General features: G+C 41.1%; 1 protein-coding gene across 2 annotated transcripts in view; it reads left to right on the forward strand.

Annotated features, from left to right (window-relative positions):
* Nucleotides 1-18,413, forward strand: part of LOC122776947 (protein kinase C and casein kinase substrate in neurons protein 1-like) — a 30,540-nt gene extending 12,127 nt beyond the window's left edge. Inside the window, exons 1-10 of one of the 2 annotated variants that reach the window (XM_044037784.1) lie at nt 2,126-2,310; nt 6,962-7,091; nt 9,784-9,940; nt 10,071-10,306; nt 11,100-11,255; nt 11,979-12,154; nt 12,948-13,068; nt 13,161-13,267; nt 13,367-13,563; nt 15,640-18,413. In XM_044037784.1, coding sequence (XP_043893719.1) covers nt 7,032-7,091; nt 9,784-9,940; nt 10,071-10,306; nt 11,100-11,255; nt 11,979-12,154; nt 12,948-13,068; nt 13,161-13,267; nt 13,367-13,563; nt 15,640-15,749 — 1,320 coding nt within the window. In that variant the 5' untranslated portion in view covers nt 2,126-2,310; nt 6,962-7,031 and the 3' untranslated portion in view covers nt 15,750-18,413. Of the gene's footprint in view, nt 1-2,125; nt 2,311-6,961; nt 7,092-9,783; nt 9,941-10,070; nt 10,307-11,099; nt 11,256-11,978; nt 12,155-12,947; nt 13,069-13,160; nt 13,268-13,366; nt 13,564-15,639 lie in introns of those variants that run through there. The other variant, XM_044037783.1, reaches the window with a different exon arrangement.
* The last annotated feature ends 9 nt before the right edge of the window (nt 18,414-18,422 follow it).

The raw sequence follows: 18,422 nt of genomic DNA on the forward strand, positions 1-18,422 counted from the left end.
TGATAATACAATTTGTGTGGCCTGTTCTTCTGTGAGCTGAGTAACATCACATCTGTCTGATTCACACATCAGTCACACAAAATAAATATTGATTTTAAATATACACCCCCGTCTCCCACTCAAAGTGACCCAGCCCACAACACCTCAGGATGTTTTCATGATCAGACAGCAATGTCGTCCATGACTCACACACACACACTCACGCACGCACACACACACACACTTGTATTCATCTCATATTTGTGATCAGAGATTAAAAGTGACGTCTTGGTGCTGTCGTTTATAAAAGTTACATCTTCCAGAACTGATCTCAGACTATGGTGAAGTTTGTCCCTCGTGTTGTTCACCCTCTGATATGAGAGAGTGAACAGACTCATTCACTCACTGTAATTCACTCACTGTTTTGTCAAGTGCTATTACAATGAAGGGTTGGATTAGATTAGATTATATTAGGTTAGGTTAGGTTAGGTGAGATTACATTACATTACATTACATTACGTTAGGTTAGACTAAATTAGAGTAGATGAGGTTAGGTTAGGTTAGGTTAGATTAGAGTAGATAAAGTTAGATTAGAGTAGAGTAGATTAGGTGAGGTTAGGTTAGTTTGGTTAGGTTTGATTAGAGTAGATGAGGTTAGATTAGATTAGGTTAGATTAGAGTAGATTTGGTGAGATTAGGTTAGGTTAGATTACATTACATTGGGTCAGGTTAGGTTAGGTTAGACTAGATTAGGTTAGAGTAGATGAGGTTAAGTTAGGTTTGATTAGAGTAGGTGAGGTTAGGTTAGATTATATTAGAGTAGAGTAGAGGAGGTGAGGTTACATTACATTGGGTCAGGTTAGGTTAGACTAGATTAGGTTAGAGTAGATGAGGTTAGGTTAGGTTTGATTAGAGTCGATGAGATTCAGGTTAGAGTAGAGTAGATGAGGTTAGATTAGAGTAGATTAGAGTAGAGTAGAGTAGAGTAGAGTAGGTTAGTTGAAATGAGATGAGGTGAGGTGAGGTTAGGTTAGAATGGTTATGTTAGATTAGAACAGCATTTCCATTGTAAGCATGTGAGCATGGTGTGATATTAGCATTTAGCTCAAGGCATTAAAAATCCACCAAATCCTCTCCTTGTGTGTTGGTGCATGCTTGTACTTAAAGATGTCTCACAAGTGTTGGTGACAGTGCGTCACTGAACCCGTTTTTTTTTTGTCTAAAGCGATGGTCACATGGCCATCTTAATGCTGGCCTGGGCTGTGTATGTGTGTGTGTGTGAGAAGTCTGCACAAGGCAGCTCCGTCTCCTGGCAACATCCAACCAGCCTGCACCATGAGATGAATCACTTCTCTGTCCTGATGTGTTCAGCTGCTGTCCTGACCCTTTGGCTCTGTCTGTTTCACTCAGGAAGTGTCTGACCAGCTCCTCACTATGTCCCCAGCCCGTTGCTTCAACTTCTAGCCTCTTCTGTCAACCCAATCCTGGCCTCCATCTTGTCCTCTCTGCTGCCGTTGATCTCTGTCACTCTTCTTACCATATCGCAATGAAAGACCTGTCGCTGTCCCTGTGCTTGTGCTTGTGCTTGTGCTTGTGTTTCCTCCGACCAGAGGAGTTTCTTCTGATAGGGCTTTGACAACTGCTGTAGTCCATTCAGTCAGGAGACTGTGGGCTTGATAATGTGCTGAAGTATAGTTAGTTCATCTCTCTAAAATCTTCTTACTCTAACAGGCTTACGTGGTTGTTGTGGCTCTCATTCAGTTCTTCCAAAGACTTGTCAACACTGGACTCGTGTGTAAGGAAACTTCGAATCACCTTGGTTCCCTTTAACGTTCTTAAAAACACTCAACACGTTCATCAAGCACCTGCAGTCTTAAGTTGTGTCACATTGTGTAAGTACATTTCAATATGTAAAAGAAAACAAACTCTGATGTACCAGTGTGCTGTTTCACAGTTAAGTCCTTTCCATCAGTACACTAATTTCAGTTTTGTGTCAACATCTCAGTCCCACTTTTTTGTCTCCCTTGTCTCACTCGTCCTAGCCACGTCTTTGCTCCGCTTCCCTCCCCCCTCTAAAGCCATTCAAGTGGCACACTGCAGGATTATCCCTCAGCCTGTGAGACATGCTGGCTTGCTCAGATTTATCGTCCTCTCTATAGGTTCATTTTAGCCACAGAGGTCAGAGCGGCAACACATCTTTAATTCACAGTACCAACACCTCAGGAGATTTTCAAAGCAGGAGTCATTGTCATTTTCCGGAGTTGTGCATGATCACACATTTTAGGATTGGGTTTTTTCTCTTTATAATTTGCAAAGATGGAGCCAACAGAGGTGAGTGAATGTTGTTGATAATAGTTAGTTATTCTGAAATGTGCAAGAACAGTTTGAAGTGTGTCTTTCTGACAAAGGCTTTGGAAAGGCTTTAAATTAGAGTTTTGGTCAATTGTTGTAGCCAAATGGTTTTTGCGCGGCTCAGCTATTATTTTCATAATTTAACTTTATTATACACTGTGTAGGCTAATGTTGAAAGAGTTTTCGATTACTATGACTCAATACACAGAGGAAAGCCAAGTGTTTTCGCAGTCACTGAAGGTGGATTGACCTGATTAACTGTAGTATTAAGCCCTTTCTCCAGAATACAGAACATACTCTCACATCCCCAACTCTTATCATTCAGATGGGACACATTTGAATCCCCCATCGTGGACCTCAACTCTGTCTAGTGTATCAAACAAGCCTGAGGATATTAACATATTAACAATAGCCCAGGTAATAAACCACTCTGGGTGTCAGCACCAGTGCACTTTTTTGCCTCAGGGTTAGATTGTGTTTTATTGCTCCAAATGTGTCTAAATCTTAAGTGTAAGTGTGTGTGTGTGAGTTAAACCTGCGAGTTTTGTTTAACTCTGGCTGCAGGACAAACTGTTGTTGATGTGCGCTGGCTTTTCTGGCAGCATGTCGGCCCTTATCTGGCTTTGATGTCATTAGCCGTTGTAGTCACAGATGCTGAAGCTTATCGGATGACACGGATAATTGGTTGGTAGCTTGACCAACGGTTGCGTATTTGCTCCTTCGAGAAATGCTACTTTAAGGGCGACATAATGGTCTTACGTCACATGGTGTGGGAGTGTTTGTATCAAATCCACACATGGTGTCTCTTTTAAGTCTGTCACTGAAAGTAAACACTAGGGGTAAAATAGAGTAAAGTTACTCCACAGCATCCATAATGCGACGGTTGCATTACTTGGCTTCTACTTACCCCTCTGTGATTTCTTTTTGTGCTTTCTACACCAGCTTTACCTCTTTTTAAGATTCCTTTTTGTTTGTCTACTTGATTGAATGTTGCACATGTAAATGTTGGGGCTGCCCTGCAACAAAGTGCCCCACAGGGCTTCATTAGGTTGTATTGTATTGCATCATAAATGGTGTCTCACAGTGTTGCTGTGTCTGAGATCTGTTTTATCTGAGAGGTCCTTGTCAATGAGATGACCACAGTCTCTTCACAACAAGAAGCTTCTTTGTTTGGATCCCTATTTGGTCATGGCCTTTCTGTTGTGGAGTTTGCATGTTCTCCTCAAGTTTTTTTTTTTAATCTGACATTTTTGGGTTGGGGTGTCTTTGTATGTTAGCCCTGTAATGGACTGGTGACCCGTCCAGGGTTTGCCCTGCCACTCAGCTCCCTCTGCCATCCATGACGGATGAGGGGGATGGATGGATAGATTGAGATCACGATTCTTTCAAATGATTACTCATTGACTTGAAGTTGAAACAAAGGGAATTCATTGCACTTAAAAAGAAAAAAGTGACATTGAACATGAACCTTTTGAATGTACCTTAAAATAACTATAAATGATTGAATATGTAATATAACGTTACTCATGCTTCATGTTTAACCCAGGAATTCCACTGAATGTTTCGATTATTTGTATTTCTAATTGTTTGGGGTCATAATCATAATTGGAACACACGTTTCGATTAATTGCACAGCCCTAGTTTGTTGTTGTTGTTGTTGTTGTAGGTTGTCTCTTACTATAGACTACAAAAGTCTTGCTCATTATTTCCACAGGCTGAATGTCAGTGCTAATGGTACGGCTGAGACTTTGCCTGTAGTTCTTCTTCATCTGTGTTCCAAGCTTCCTGGCTGGTCTGCTGTAGAAACACAGCAGCCTGAGTAAATTTAGACCCTAACCCAAAGTAAATATAAATGGCCCTTTCAAAGGCTGAATGATTATCTAAAGTACATTCATTTACTGCCAAAAGAATTCCGCATTCAGCATAGGTGAGTGACGTATTGAGTGATGTCCTGTAGCTGAAGTGTCTTTGTCGAGTTGTGCATTAAATATCGAGGGCTAGCTGGAATGTTTTGTTAGCATTTGATTGACAGAAATGGGTCACGTCCCAATTTTGAAGGAGATGACTGACGACTGATGTGCAGTCACATGTTCTGTGGAAGGTCAGCCAAATGTTAAATATGAAACTGTGAATAAAGATATACTGTATGATAGAGGATCATATGCAGATATAACGTTCAATTCTTTGAATGTTTCACACACTAGTGACAATATTTGGATTATTTAAAAAAGAGAAATGTATCAGTCCCCAGTATTTTTCTGGGAGATGTTGAATTTGTATTTGTCAGTCTCAAAATAGGATTCACCAGAAAAACACTTGATGCTCCCACTGAATAATGTTAAAATATGGTCTTGATCTTTGGTATTTTGTGCTGCCTCTGGTGCAGAGTGCACTCTTGAAATATTCACCCTTTGAAAGCCACGGCTCCACATCCACAGACTAACAGCAGTAACCAAACCCTTTGATAAAAAAAACCCCAGCTCAGTGGAATCAGGTAAAGTTCTGTACTGCAACTGAAACCAGAACTAGTCACACAGGGTACATTTTCCTGGCCGTGCCCCACACAACACTTTGATTAGTGTGGAAAAAACCCTGCATGTTCAGGAACAAACTACTGTTCAGGATTCTCATTTGTCTCGCAAAGACAGTTTTTGTTGTCACGTTTGTGGTTGAAGAGAAGTGCAGCCGGTCCTGCTGTAACAGAGTCTGACATAAAAAGTTATTGTTCATGAGTCATTCCAGGGATAAAGGATGTTACAGATCTGCACGTGACTGCAGATGAGGTTGTAAGAGCAATCACAGAGGACACTGGTAATGTTCAAACAAGAGTGCTGACTCTTTTTACAGTCATCAAAGCATCTTTCGTCTGCAGTGACCTGTGCTGAGCACTCTTAAAGGTCTAGTGTGTAACATTTATGAGACTTGACCGAAATGAAATGCACTACTTAGGGCTGAACCATTTTGACTGCGATTATTTTGACTGATGTTGCGATTGTGAGTGGGAGTGGGAATGGTTTTCATTTGGACAAGATATTAAAAAATGATTATTGTGTGATATCTGTGAGAAACAAAGATGTGTTCTTCCGTCTGTAGAATGTGATGTGTACAGGTCAGGACAACTTTTAATCTAAAATGGTCATTTGACGATTTGAAATCTGCAATAGGCTGTATTGCGATTTCGATCCAATCGATTGTTCAGCACTATTATTGCATGTATGAGTGTACAATTCCTTAAATCGGATGGTTCCCACAAGCCTTAGATTTCTTTACAAAGGTCGTCGTGTGTGTACAGGGGCCTGAACAGACGTGAATATAGCAATTTGAATTGAAAGTTTACCATGAAACAGCTCCACGTACACAAACCCAATCCATAAAGAAAAGAATAAGGAGGAGGAAATGGCAGCGAGACTGGGAGTTGTGAAAGTCTGTTTACATCCTTTGCAAAGGCCGCCATAGTTCCCTGAAGCACTTGGGGGGGGGGAAGGAGCAAGCAGACGAGTCCTTAGTTTGTTGCACTCTGCACCTTCACCATTCGGCCCAGATTTCCAAAGGTTCTGTGTTACACACACACACACACACACGTGTATTTAATCTCACTTTCAAATTCCGCTGGCGATGATTTCCCACCAGGAGTTCTCGTTTGTGTGTCCTTGTGACTTGTGTATGTGTGCGTACCAGCAGACCTCTTCAAGTGATCTCACGCCTGTTTCCATGGGTACTGCTGTCCTCATTGTCTCTTGACCAAGACAAGAGCTCACCATGAACTGGATGCAGTCAGCATAAGATGTAACTTATTCTTACTCTCTGGACAAGTAATTTAGACATAATCTGGTCACAGTCAACCAAAAACAATTGAGCGCAGTAAACACTACCAGCAAATCCTCATTTATATTAGGGACATCTACTATATTGCTTTGTCATATTGGTGGTTGCAGTGCAATGAAGATCTCTGTGTCAAGGGAAAAGCATTAGTCATGAGAGCAAAATGGATTAGGCTTCACCGGGGGTTCAATACCAATATAGCGTCAAGCCAGCCTCTTTTCTTTTAACCTTGGTGGTAAGATATCGACCAGACGTCAAGCAAATAAATATAAATCACCTTAAATGCTCGAGGAAATCCGGCAGGAAGTGTGTTCTGTGGGTTTTAGAGAGTAAAACAGTGATTAATGATTAGTGATTAGTGTGTGTGTGTGTGTGTACAAATGTGCACACTGGTCTGGTTTTACTCACTAAAACGCTACCATTTTAGTGTTGAAATTATACTACGATGTAGTCACACGTTAATTGTGTTTGTGGGCTGTCGAACTTTGTAACGATGCATGCATGCAGTAGCACGTGTGCACATATCTCACAACGATGCAGGAAGGAGTCGGCGTCATATCGTTCTTCAGGGGAATACGTTATTGCAGTATGCATGGCAGAGGAGGCTATTTTGATTCCGTTATTACAAACGTCTGTAACAGAAACTCTTTCAGTGAAAGATTTCCTCAAGTGAAACTGCAACGTGGCTGATCTTTAGTATGACACCAAGGCAAGCTTGGCCATGTTTACCTACTAATGTCTGCTGCTCTGTGATGCTTTGTTGCTGCAGTGTCTCACAGTGTTGTTCTTCTTCTTCTTTTTCTTCCAGTGCATGAGGAACCCAGCTTTGCTACAGAGGACACATTTCGCCGTTAGAGTGCTTCGCAACATCCAGGACAATGTCTGGCTCCTACGATGAGAGTGCAGGTGTTGACGACACCATGGACAGTTTCTGGGAGGTAAAAGAGATGCTGTCACATCCACCTTCACTCTTTCTCGTACTGAGTCACCACTGAAGCCATGGAAATGAGATTACTGTCATTAAGTCCTTAGAGGGGAATTTATCTCGTAAGTTGTAATGATGTTTCAAAAGGCCACCTCGTCTGATGTTGTTATCCACAGCGGAGGTTTCACACACTGCAGAGAAAACAATTTAATTCTGCTTCTCACATCTAAAGGAAGTGAGCTTAGATTTTTGTACGAATTCAAAATGTGTCGAGTAGAGTCATAATTTTTCGAGGAGTCACTAAGTTTCTAGTCAGTTTCTCATCTTTTTGTCAAGCTCGCCAGTGAAGAGACACTTCGGTGGTGTTGACCTTCTGTAATCCACGGTGTTTAATAATTATTTTTGAATCAAAAAAGGCTTCCTAACAAACTAAGCCAATGAATGAGGAGTTGTAGTGTTTCTCTTTCTGATCACAGCGCTAAAAATATAGGATCTGACGCACCAGATGGTTTGAATCACGTTGTTTGGAGATCATTTGGAAATGGGGCTGGCACTTATAGAATAAACTTGGCAGCTGTGCTGATTAACCATTCATTCATTTGGGAGACAATGTTCTGATGCTATAGCAGCTTACAGTGAAAGGTTTGTTTTAATCACTTCCACTATCACAGGATAGTCATCATGTATTGATTTGCTGTAAGATTTATAAAATGTAGGCAAACAAAAACTAAAAGTATTCTATGATTCTATCTTTACTATAATATACACCAGTCAGCCACAACATTTAAACCAGTAATTGGTCCGAAGGGACTGGAACATTATTGTCCCATAAATCTGCTCACAGGGTACAAGTGAAAAATAGCAATTTTAAATTTTCCCCGTTTCAAATAAAGATTCATATTGAGGCAATTGGCATCAGATTTAAAGAGTTTATTTGAAAGCTACATTTGTTATTTTTCATTGCTTCATGACCTGACTTAGTCAAAATACATTTAATACATTTTAGGTCAGAGTTAGGCATTAACTGGTTATGGTTCAGGTCAGGGATAATGCTTCATTCAGGCTGTCCAAATACAGTGGAAGTCAATGCAGTGTTCTAAGAATAGCTGCTAAACCTGTGTCTGTGTGTGTGTGTGTGTGTGTGTGTGCATGTGTGGATTTCAGAACCACCGAATTAGTGTTAATGAATTCCTTCAGCACAGAGTCGTCATTGTATCGCGGCTCTTACCCATCGAGACGCAGACAAAGAGCTTCAGTTGCTCTGAGTTGGCCTTTCACCGCATGCACCTGCCTTTAGCATCACAACAACAGCACAGCTCAGGTCAGCTTATGGTTTATCAGTGCCAGAGAAATAACACGGGTTGAGAAACAGTCCAATCCAATGAAGATAATCAACACTACTGCAACACAAAAGAGCTTGTGTGTGTGCTTCCACATGGAGGACCAGTCCACCTGTAGGTGTGTTGTAGGTGTGACTTGGCAGAATTGTCACACAGGCCCAAACTCATACAGTCACACACCTGTCTCGCTGCATCCCTGCGGTTCTCTACGGCTCAAACAGCAACCAACACACGCTCACTCGTGTCCGGACCAATCACAGCGCAGCTCTGCAGCCAGCAGATACACCGCCACACACGCTCTTCATGTCTGCATGTAAATGAATGAGGCTGTAACTATGTAACAGCCTATGGTTTCTAATGTTTTTGACTTTATCGTTGCCTAACCCTGAGAATAAGCTCGCTTTACTCCACTTTGCGCACAAACACACTATTGTACACACACACACACACACTGTTTGAGCCTGCTATTGCATAACTACACATGCACAGGCACGAGCAACCCCCTCTACTACCCTCCCTTTATCATGCACCATGAGCTCACGCCCCCTGCAGACCCTGGAGAGGTGGAGCCAAACAGTCTGCCTGTGCTTTTTTTAAGGCGGCCTCATTTAAGGTGGACAGATTCAAAGAGAAGCCATTGAATGCAGTAGCTGTGAATACTGTGTATGTGTATCTGTGACCTTTTTCTGTCAAAAAACACTGACATTTTTCAGGACCAGTATTCCAGTATATATATCTATATATATATAGATATATATATATATATATCTATATATATATATATACATATAAACACGCTTTAATTAAACTGAGCCTAGTGCCATGTGTAAACCCTGTGGTACAGTGAGTAGGCTGGCCATTTTTTTTAACCCTTAGAGCACAGAGCATTTCGGCTGCTTTTTTTTTCCCATTACTATGTTAAAACATACAGTATATACAGAGGGTATAAGAATGTGCAATATAGAGTGTCTTGTATCCTTTTTTCCAGCACAACCTAGACAAGCTGATGAAAAATGTATTTCATTTTCAGCAACTATATAAACACACCTGAGCAAAAAGTACTCAAAATGTTCAAAATTTGATTGAATTTGTGAAATACGTCACCGTTCAAGGTTCACTTGGCTCGTTTTTATGAGCAAAAAAAAGAAAAATGGTCTATTTTGCTTTTCAAATTGGCCTTTGCCTTTTTTTTTTTAAACATAAACGTGGAAAAGAAAATGAGAAGACCCCATGTTGAAGACCCCTGTCATATACCATAGGATATTTTTCTTAAATAAAAAACTCTTTCGGCCAGTATGTGTATTTGTAGTATGATATGTGTTGCAAGTCTCTCCCTTTAACACACTTGTGCGTCTCTGTTCTCAGGTGGGGAACTACAAACGTGCTGTCAAGAGATTTGACGATGGCCATCGGCTCTGCAATGACCTTATGGGCTGCCTGCAGGAACGTGCCAAGATAGAAAAAGCCTACGGTGATCAATTAACTGCCTGGTCCAAGAGATGGAGACAGCTCATTGAGAAAGGTAAAGCATTCGAAGAAGACAATAAAAAGCTGAGTCTGTCTCTTAGCCAGAGCTCCATTCACACACTTCATTGTTTGCAATCTCGATTAATATTTGCACCTCATTTGACTCCTTTTTCGTCGACACTCAGGGCCACAGTACGGTTCCGTGGAGAGAGCCTGGTTGGCTGTGATGACCGAGGCAGAGAAGGTGAGTGACATGCACCAAGACGTGAAGAACAACCTCGTGAACGAGGACGTGGAGAAGGTGAAGAACTGGCAGAAGGAAGCATATCACAAGCAAATGATCGGCGGCTTCAAGGAGGCCAAGGAGGCGGAGGAGGGCTTCAAGAAGGCTCAGAAGCCGTGGGCCAAAAAGCTCAAGGAGGTGAGAGGCATGAGAACCAAGTCAGTCTTTTGGAAAATAGACAGATAGCTTAGCTTAGCATAGAGCCTCTATCCATCATCCACCATTCAGTCTATAACACAAACCACCGGGTGTAAGAACGGGTTGTGGTTGTCTGGCGGACTATTTCGTGGGCCAGAGTGGATTATTCATCATGCACATCAGCATTCAGAAGCTCAGTCACCATTCCTGGATGTGACATAACAAGTCACAGGTTTTTTTAATCAATCCTACCGAAGTGCAAACCATGTTTTAACTAGGTCAAATCTTTTCTTCCGATGTCAAATCATAGAAAGCAAGAATTCAATTGTTCCTAATGTCATTTTAAGTCGTCTTTAAACTGATGTTTTAAATTAAATTTGAATTCCAGTTTAATTTCTATAATAGATGACAATGTCATTTTACATTCTGAACAACAGTCTGTTAAAGTAGTAATATTGTAAATACGGACTCGAGCAGCTTAAACCATTGGTATGGTTTTGTGTTCATAAAATTCCTTACCTGTGCCTTGATATTGGAAAACAATAAAATCCAATGTGAGACTGAAACAGTAGCAATCCTGTATGGATTTGTACAGTTTGTACTTATTATTCTAAAGAGCAAATATGGCTGTGGATCTTTTGGTAGATACATTTACAGTGAAGTGTGATAACAACAAAATGTCCAGCTTTGAGATGAGAACGTGTGACTCCCTCCTGTTCCTCTGATCAAATCAGTTAATGTACTTGAAATGATGTGTGTGTGTGTGTGTGTGTGTGTGTGTTTGGACGTACAGATGGAGACAGCCAAGAAAGCGTACCACATGGCCTGCAAAGAGGAGAAACTGGCTGCAGCCCGAGAGGCCAACGGAAAGACTGAGGCATCTGTCACACCAGACCAGCAGAAGAAACTCCACGAGAAAGTAGATAAATGCAAACAGGACATGCAGAAGGTGAGAAACCGAGTGAGAAACAAGCAAATAATTGCTGCTGAGAAGATTGTGTTCAGAAAGAAATATCACTTATGCAGATACACACGGTTATTGTACACACATTCATTTTAAAAGCATTATCTTTTCGTACTTTTCTCTACAAACAGACCAGTGTCCTCTTATAGTCTTATCTTACTGGTCCAGGCTCTCTCTCCCTGCTGCTGCTGCTGCTGCTGCTGCAGTGCTTACTGGTGACTTGGTAGAGGATTAAATTGGTATTGATTAGGTTAATTGATCACTTTTGTATTTGAGAGGTGCATGCATGGGGGGGGGGATTTTTGTGTTTTTTTTTAAAAAAACAAATGATATATGGTGTACAAAATATTCACAGCACTATAATGTGGTTTAAAACAAAAGTTCCAAATAAGAATAAATGATTTAATAAAATGGGAAATGTGGTTGTGTGGGTTTTCTCCGGGTTTACCGGCTTCCTCCCACAGTCTAAAGACATGCAGATTTGGGCGGTTAGGTAAATTAGTCACTCTAAATTGACGTAGGTATGAGTGTGAGAGTGAATGGTTGTTTGTTTCTGTGTGGCCCTGCGGTTTACCTCACCTATCGCCCTATGCTGAGACCCTCATGTGGAGGATAAAGCGCTAGAAGATGGTTGGTGGGTTGGTTGCTTGGAAATATGGTTGTTTTTTAGCCACTTTGTTTATCTGCGTTTTCTTTTCTCCGTCGCAGGCTAAAGAAAAGTATGAGAAGTCTCTGGAGGAGCTGAACAAGTGCACCCCACAGTACATGGAGTGCATGGAGCAGGTGTTTGACCAGTGCCAACAGCATGAAGTCAAGAGGCTGACCTTCCTGAAGGAGGCCTTACTGGACATCAAACGCCACCTTAACCTCAGTGAGAACCAAAGGTGAGTCAGGCTGAAGGAGACGTATTCATATTTCCTGCATATCTGTACTGTACTGTATATCAGAGACATTTCATGTGACATATTGACTTAGTTTTAATGCAAGCTGTTTTTGTGTGTGTCCATAATACACACGACATTGAATAATACCAAAAACCTCCCAAACTGTATCATTTTATGTAGTTCTAATTTCATTTGTCAATTAATCTAGTGTGTTTTCCCTCCTCAGCCCTGAAAACATTTTATGATAATGATTACACATTTACTGAAATACTGTATATTTACCCACACAAAAGAAACATGGGGAGTTATATGTTTCAGCTTTCCTCACATTTTCTGTAAATGTCTGACCATAAATATAATGATCCGTACACAAAAACCAGCTGAAATTAAAAGCACACACAAACTGACCTGCTCAAATTCATTACATGCAAAAAACAATGCATTAGGACAGTGTTTTGTATGATCACGTATGACGTAGGTTTTATAGCTTCCTCTTAATATACTTGAATGTCGCAATGGCTTTACTTTGCATAGATGTGTCTGATTTTGAATTCTACAAAATGAGTAGGAAATTCCTGTCTTTGATTTAATCATAAAGCTGTTATGGGAGTGTTGTTGACTCCAGGGTTTTACAATGGTGGCTCCCTCTCTCTCTCTCTCTCTCAACCTACAACTTTAACCATATTGTATTGGATTCTGATGCCAAATTAGCAGACCATCATCCCCCCCACCCTCACCCTCACCCTCCTCGGTCCCTTCTGGCACTTTCACTGTTCCATTTTTGTCTCCTCAGCTATGCCACAATATACAGAGAACTGGAGCGCACGATCCTGTCTGCAAACACTCAAGAGGACCTGAAGTGGTTCAGCAACAACCACGGCCCTGGCATGCATATGAACTGGCCTGCGTTTGAGGTAAAAAAAACAACAACAACAAGAGAATATCATCAAAAAAAAACCTCACAACTGCTTTCATTTATTGATTTAATGTTCTTTCTCCTTGCCAGGAGTACAACCCAGACCAGGCCAGTGCTCCTCCAAAGAAGAAGAAACCAGACGGAGCCCCACCCACTCCAAGCACTGACCATGTGGCTCCACCTGGTGATCGTAGCAGGTTAGTCCATGTACTGAATCACAAATGTGATGGATGTAAATTTTATATCCATGAAAAGCATGCATCAAAGCTTTGCCCTGCTTTGTTTCTCACCTCCAGTGTGAGCAGCTATGATAAGAATCAAGCTTACTCCACTGAATGGTCTGATGACGAGCAGCCCGCTGCTAACTCTGGTAACGAGAACGGTGGGAACGGGAACTCTTTCGAAGAGGATTCCAGCTCTGGGAAAGCCGTCCGCGTACGCGCTCTCTATGACTATGACGGCCAAGAGCAGGACGAGCTTTCCTTCAAAGCAGGTAATGTCAGTGACGTTGTTGTGCATAACAAATGGATTGTCTCCACGTGTACTCGTTAATCTATCAATTTATTAGCACAGCATATTAACACGGCAGGGGAAACTGTAGACAGGGGTTTTTAGGATTATGACGACAAGTTATAGCGTCACACAAGTGGTCAAAAAGCCCCAACGCTTCTAAAGCACCCTTTCCTCTTCAGATAAAAGCAGTGATTAGTTAATAATGGCCACATGGAAAAACAAATTGCAGGCACTTGCCACCAATTAACACTAGCTGTTGACGAAATTGTCTAAAAAAAGTGCTTCAGAGGCCCCCGCAGTGACACAACAAGCTATTTGAAGACGAGCAGTGCATAGAAAAATAACCGAGCAGGGATCCACAGCTGTGTTTCTACATCTGGTTTCCTCATGCTCCTTCTTAACCTCACAGGTGTGTTTAGACGCGTTTAGGTCTGCCAACAACTGGGGGCTGTCTTTAAACACCTTTTATATCTTCATGCAAATTCAGAAATGTAAAGGTTGCCCTATCGAGTTTTCTCTACAAATAGCAAGACTTGTTTGCATACTGTATGTTTCTGTGTTACTCGACTTACTTTCTGCGTGATTCCCTGAGGCTTAATAAACATGTCCAGTACATTCCTTTCCTCAGAAAACATTTGCAAATGTTCCTTTTACATCTTTTTTTTTGTGAGAACTGTCTACCATGCATTTTCTTATAGTATATTATTGCTGTCTCTTGTTGACCCGTGGAATCATGTAGACACAAGGCAGAGGTTTGCCACCCAGCTGTGCCTGGGTGTGTCCATTTGCATCCTCATGTATATGAACAAATGAAACAAAAAAAAGGCTGACTCGTGGTTAGAAACGCCCTGGAGGTTCCTTTTATTTACCCTAACCCTCCATTAAGAAGTTGTCAGTGTTGAGTGTTATCTTGATGCTTGGTTTTAACTCCAGCATGTCATCTTGGGTCATTGCCATGTGACTGGCTGATCAGATATTTGCATGACTAAACTGTTGAACCTAACTAAGTAAAAAAGTAGCTAAGTTTCTAAGTTACTTTTTTGACAAGGTTGTGGTTCTTTCTTGTGTCGGGGACACAAATCTCACATGAATTATTTTTAATTAAAGGCAAACCTTTTAAAATCAAATTAAAGTGCTGACTAATTAAAATATGTAAAATATATAATGTATCAGTCAAAATGGGTCAAAGGTCACAAATGCTTTAACTTTCGCACTCACTCAGGGACCTTAATTAACATCAATTCACCTGTCCTCAACATACACATGTCTGTCCTCATCATTCACCTGTCCACATCATTCACCTGTCTTCATCATTCACCTGTCTGTCCTCATCATTCACCTGTCCTCGTAATACACATGTCTGTCCTCATCATTCACCTGTCCTCATCATACACCTGTCTGTCCTCGCATTCATCTATCTGTACTCATCATTCACCTATCCGCATCATACTCCTGTCTGTCCTCATCATTCACCTGTCTGTCCTCATCATACACCTGTCTGTCCTCATCATGCACCTGTACACATCATGCACATGTCTGTCCTCATCATTCACCTGTCTGTCCTCATCATACACATGTCTGTCCTCATCATGCACCTGTACACATCATGCACATGTCTGTCCTCATCATTCACCTATCCTCATCATACACATGTCTGTCCTCATCATTCACCTGTCTGTCCTCATCATTCACCTATCCTCATCATACACATGTCTGTCCTCATCATTCACATGTCTGTCCTCATCATTCACCTATCCTCATCATACACATGTCTGTCCTCATCATTCACCTGTCTGTCCTCATCATACACCTGTCTGTCCACATCATTCACCTGTCCCATGCGTGAATTCAATATTTTTACACAGTAACCATTGTGATTCAAAAACGCTTCCAAAACAACATACTTAAGTAAAAGTAAAATTACAAATTAAAAGAAATCAAGTACACAAAAAAACCTACCTAATTACAGTAACGCGAGTCCATTACTTTCCACCTCTGATGATGTTACAATCAATGTTTGACGCAAGTTGAGTAAGGCGTGATGTCTCCTTCACAGGTGATGAGCTGACCAAGACTGAGGACGAAGACGAGCAAGGCTGGTGTAGAGGGCGTTTGGACACGGGCCAAGAGGGACTGTACCCGGCCAATTACGTCGAGCCTATCTAGTCACGTTACTGGACAAGGACAAGCCATTGGAGGCAGCTTGAACTGTCCCATCCAATTGCACCGCACATAGCCAGAGACTTAAGAGCAACACATCCCTTGCCCAACAGATGCGCCAAGCAGTCTTGCCTAAATAAAAACTTAGTAACCTAAAAGACAATATATCAGTATTAGATATTTTATCCAACATTTGAGGTGGGTGGAATTACACATTTAAAAAAACAAACAAAAAAAAAACAAGAGCAGCAGTTATTCCAGTATATACACACACGGCTATAACATCAAGTGCAGGAACACATTGCTTCTCTGTGTATCTGTATTTAACATATAATGCAGCTTGTTTAAACTTGCAGTATACTGCAGTCTGTTCTCTTGTGAAGAATGGGACGATAATATAATCAATTAAACCCATTCGACAAAGATGAGCTTCTCTAACCTGCATTGTGTATATACAGTGTGACGCCATTTTGTGTAGCATTTTTAATGCTGTGTGTGGTCACTTGTCATTCTTACTTCAGGAATGCTGTGTAGTGTTAAAAGTTTCACAGACAGTACCCTCTGTTTCTCTCTTTCTTTCATTCTTTCTTTCTTTCTTTCCTTGTTTCTTTTCTCCCTTTCTTTTTGTTTTTCTTTGTGATTTGGTCCAACCTCTTTTCCGGTGTGTGCAGTGTGTTTTTAACTGTTTCTAATGTTGCATAGCAGCATGTGCTATGCAACAACTTGCATTCCCTGAATCCTGCAGCCTTGTGTGGGCTACAACCTGATGCAACACTTCAACTACAAAATGCAGAGGTCACTTTTTAGCATCACATGCTTCTGGACATGCACATGCTTCCGTTTTCATGTGAGGAAGCTTGTCGATGAACTGATTTTATGTTTGTATTGTATTTTTCTTAGCATCACAAATCATTTACCGGTATCATCTTCATGCGCTTCATGGAAAGGATACAGTTTCGGCAGAAGCTTTCATTTTTGCCTCAGTAAATCAGGTCGCAATTAAATCCACTACTGCTAACAAGAAATGCAAGTGAAAGGTTCCCGCTGAGTGAAGCTGGATCAAGTCATCTTTTTTTAAGGGTGCCACCGCAGTAGGAGAGGAGGGTTTTGAACAATGCCTGTGCTGGGCACTTTTCTTCCAGAGCGAGGGCCAATGGAGGCGTGTCAATGTGTTTCTGTACAACAGACTGTTGTCTGAAGATTGAAGCCTCTTCAACAGGACATGAATGTACTAGTGTTTGGGCTTGAAAGGGGTCATGTTGTCTCAACATGGTTCTCCACTCCACTGTCATTTAAGGCCCTAACTTGCAAAAAGCACTAGTTTTGTGGCCCGTTTCCCTGCTGAGCCAAAGAATGACCCAGTACCATCAACTATCTCTCTCTCTCTCTCCATGCAATAAACCTCACATATCACATTAGGAAACAGCTTCAGTGAAGATCAGCTTGTAGCTGCCTCCCAGTCCACCCAAGCTTCGTTTGTCTGCAAAACACTACGCAGTGACACAGGGAAAACATTTGTCACCAGTACTGCACGGCACGTTTAGATGACGCTTATATACAGTTAGGTTTAGTCTTCAACTTGCTCTACAGACACTAGCAGGAATTGGCACTTATCGGAGTTGTCTGTCTGGCCACATGTTCAATCTAAATCTCTGATTAGACAAGAGCGATACGCCTTTTAGAAATTAGCCGTCGTGGAGGATAAAGTTTTGAAGTGGACCAACGGCAGTCCGATGTGTTTAGCTCTGTGTCTGGAACAGGATTGGACAGGTTTGGGTCTCACACATGAGGAGAAACACATCACCAGCTCACAAGTTGTGTCTTAGAGTAAAGTTGTCCAGCATCGCAAAAAGGACTCCGGTCATCAAACTGTCCCACCTCCTAAATGCACACACACACACACACAGATTTATACACATTCATAAAATCACACAATGTACACAAACCATGCAAGATCAAACACATACTCCACCTAATCAGGTTAATTATTAGGGGAAACATCATCATCATCCAGTGTGTATGAGTTGTGTAAATGTAACAGAAAAGAAAAAATATATATATATAAAAAAAAAAAAAAAATGCAAGTGATGGACTATTAAGACAAAAGTGTAGTGTTATACATGTAAATGTGTTTCATTTAAATAACAGCAATGGAAAACATATTAAGTAATAGGTACCATATCGTATGAATTTCATTGCAATGGAATTGTCAGTGTATTATAAAAGCGTGACGTTATCCCACGCTGTCAGATTTGTATATGATGATGTAATTTAAAGATTATATTCTATTGTAACTGTACAACTGTGTTGAGTTGGAAAATGAGACCTAACCATGTTGAGGCAGTAAAAAGATGTACATGTAAATGCTTTTTTATGTTGATGATCTCTTCCTTATGCACACGGGGGACAGCGGCTCACGTTGTGGAAACCCTATTAGCGGTCTTACTCTAGAAGATGTGTGTTCATAGTTAGTGATGTACTTTTATCTCCTAACTGGTGTAGTGCCTGTTCATCTTGATGTAACAAAAAAAAAGTTAATTTAAAAATATGCATAAACATGATGATCACAGATAATATCAGTGATAGTGATGACGAAACCTGAAGCCAATTTGTTGTGATGGTGTCAATATTGCGATATTGGTCTGAAAGGGAAATAAGTTTGTTGAAAAAGTTAGTGTC

Source organism: Solea senegalensis, linkage group LG11 (assembly GCF_019176455.1).
Source record: "Solea senegalensis isolate Sse05_10M linkage group LG11, IFAPA_SoseM_1, whole genome shotgun sequence".
NCBI lineage: Eukaryota > Metazoa > Chordata > Actinopteri > Pleuronectiformes > Soleidae > Solea > Solea senegalensis.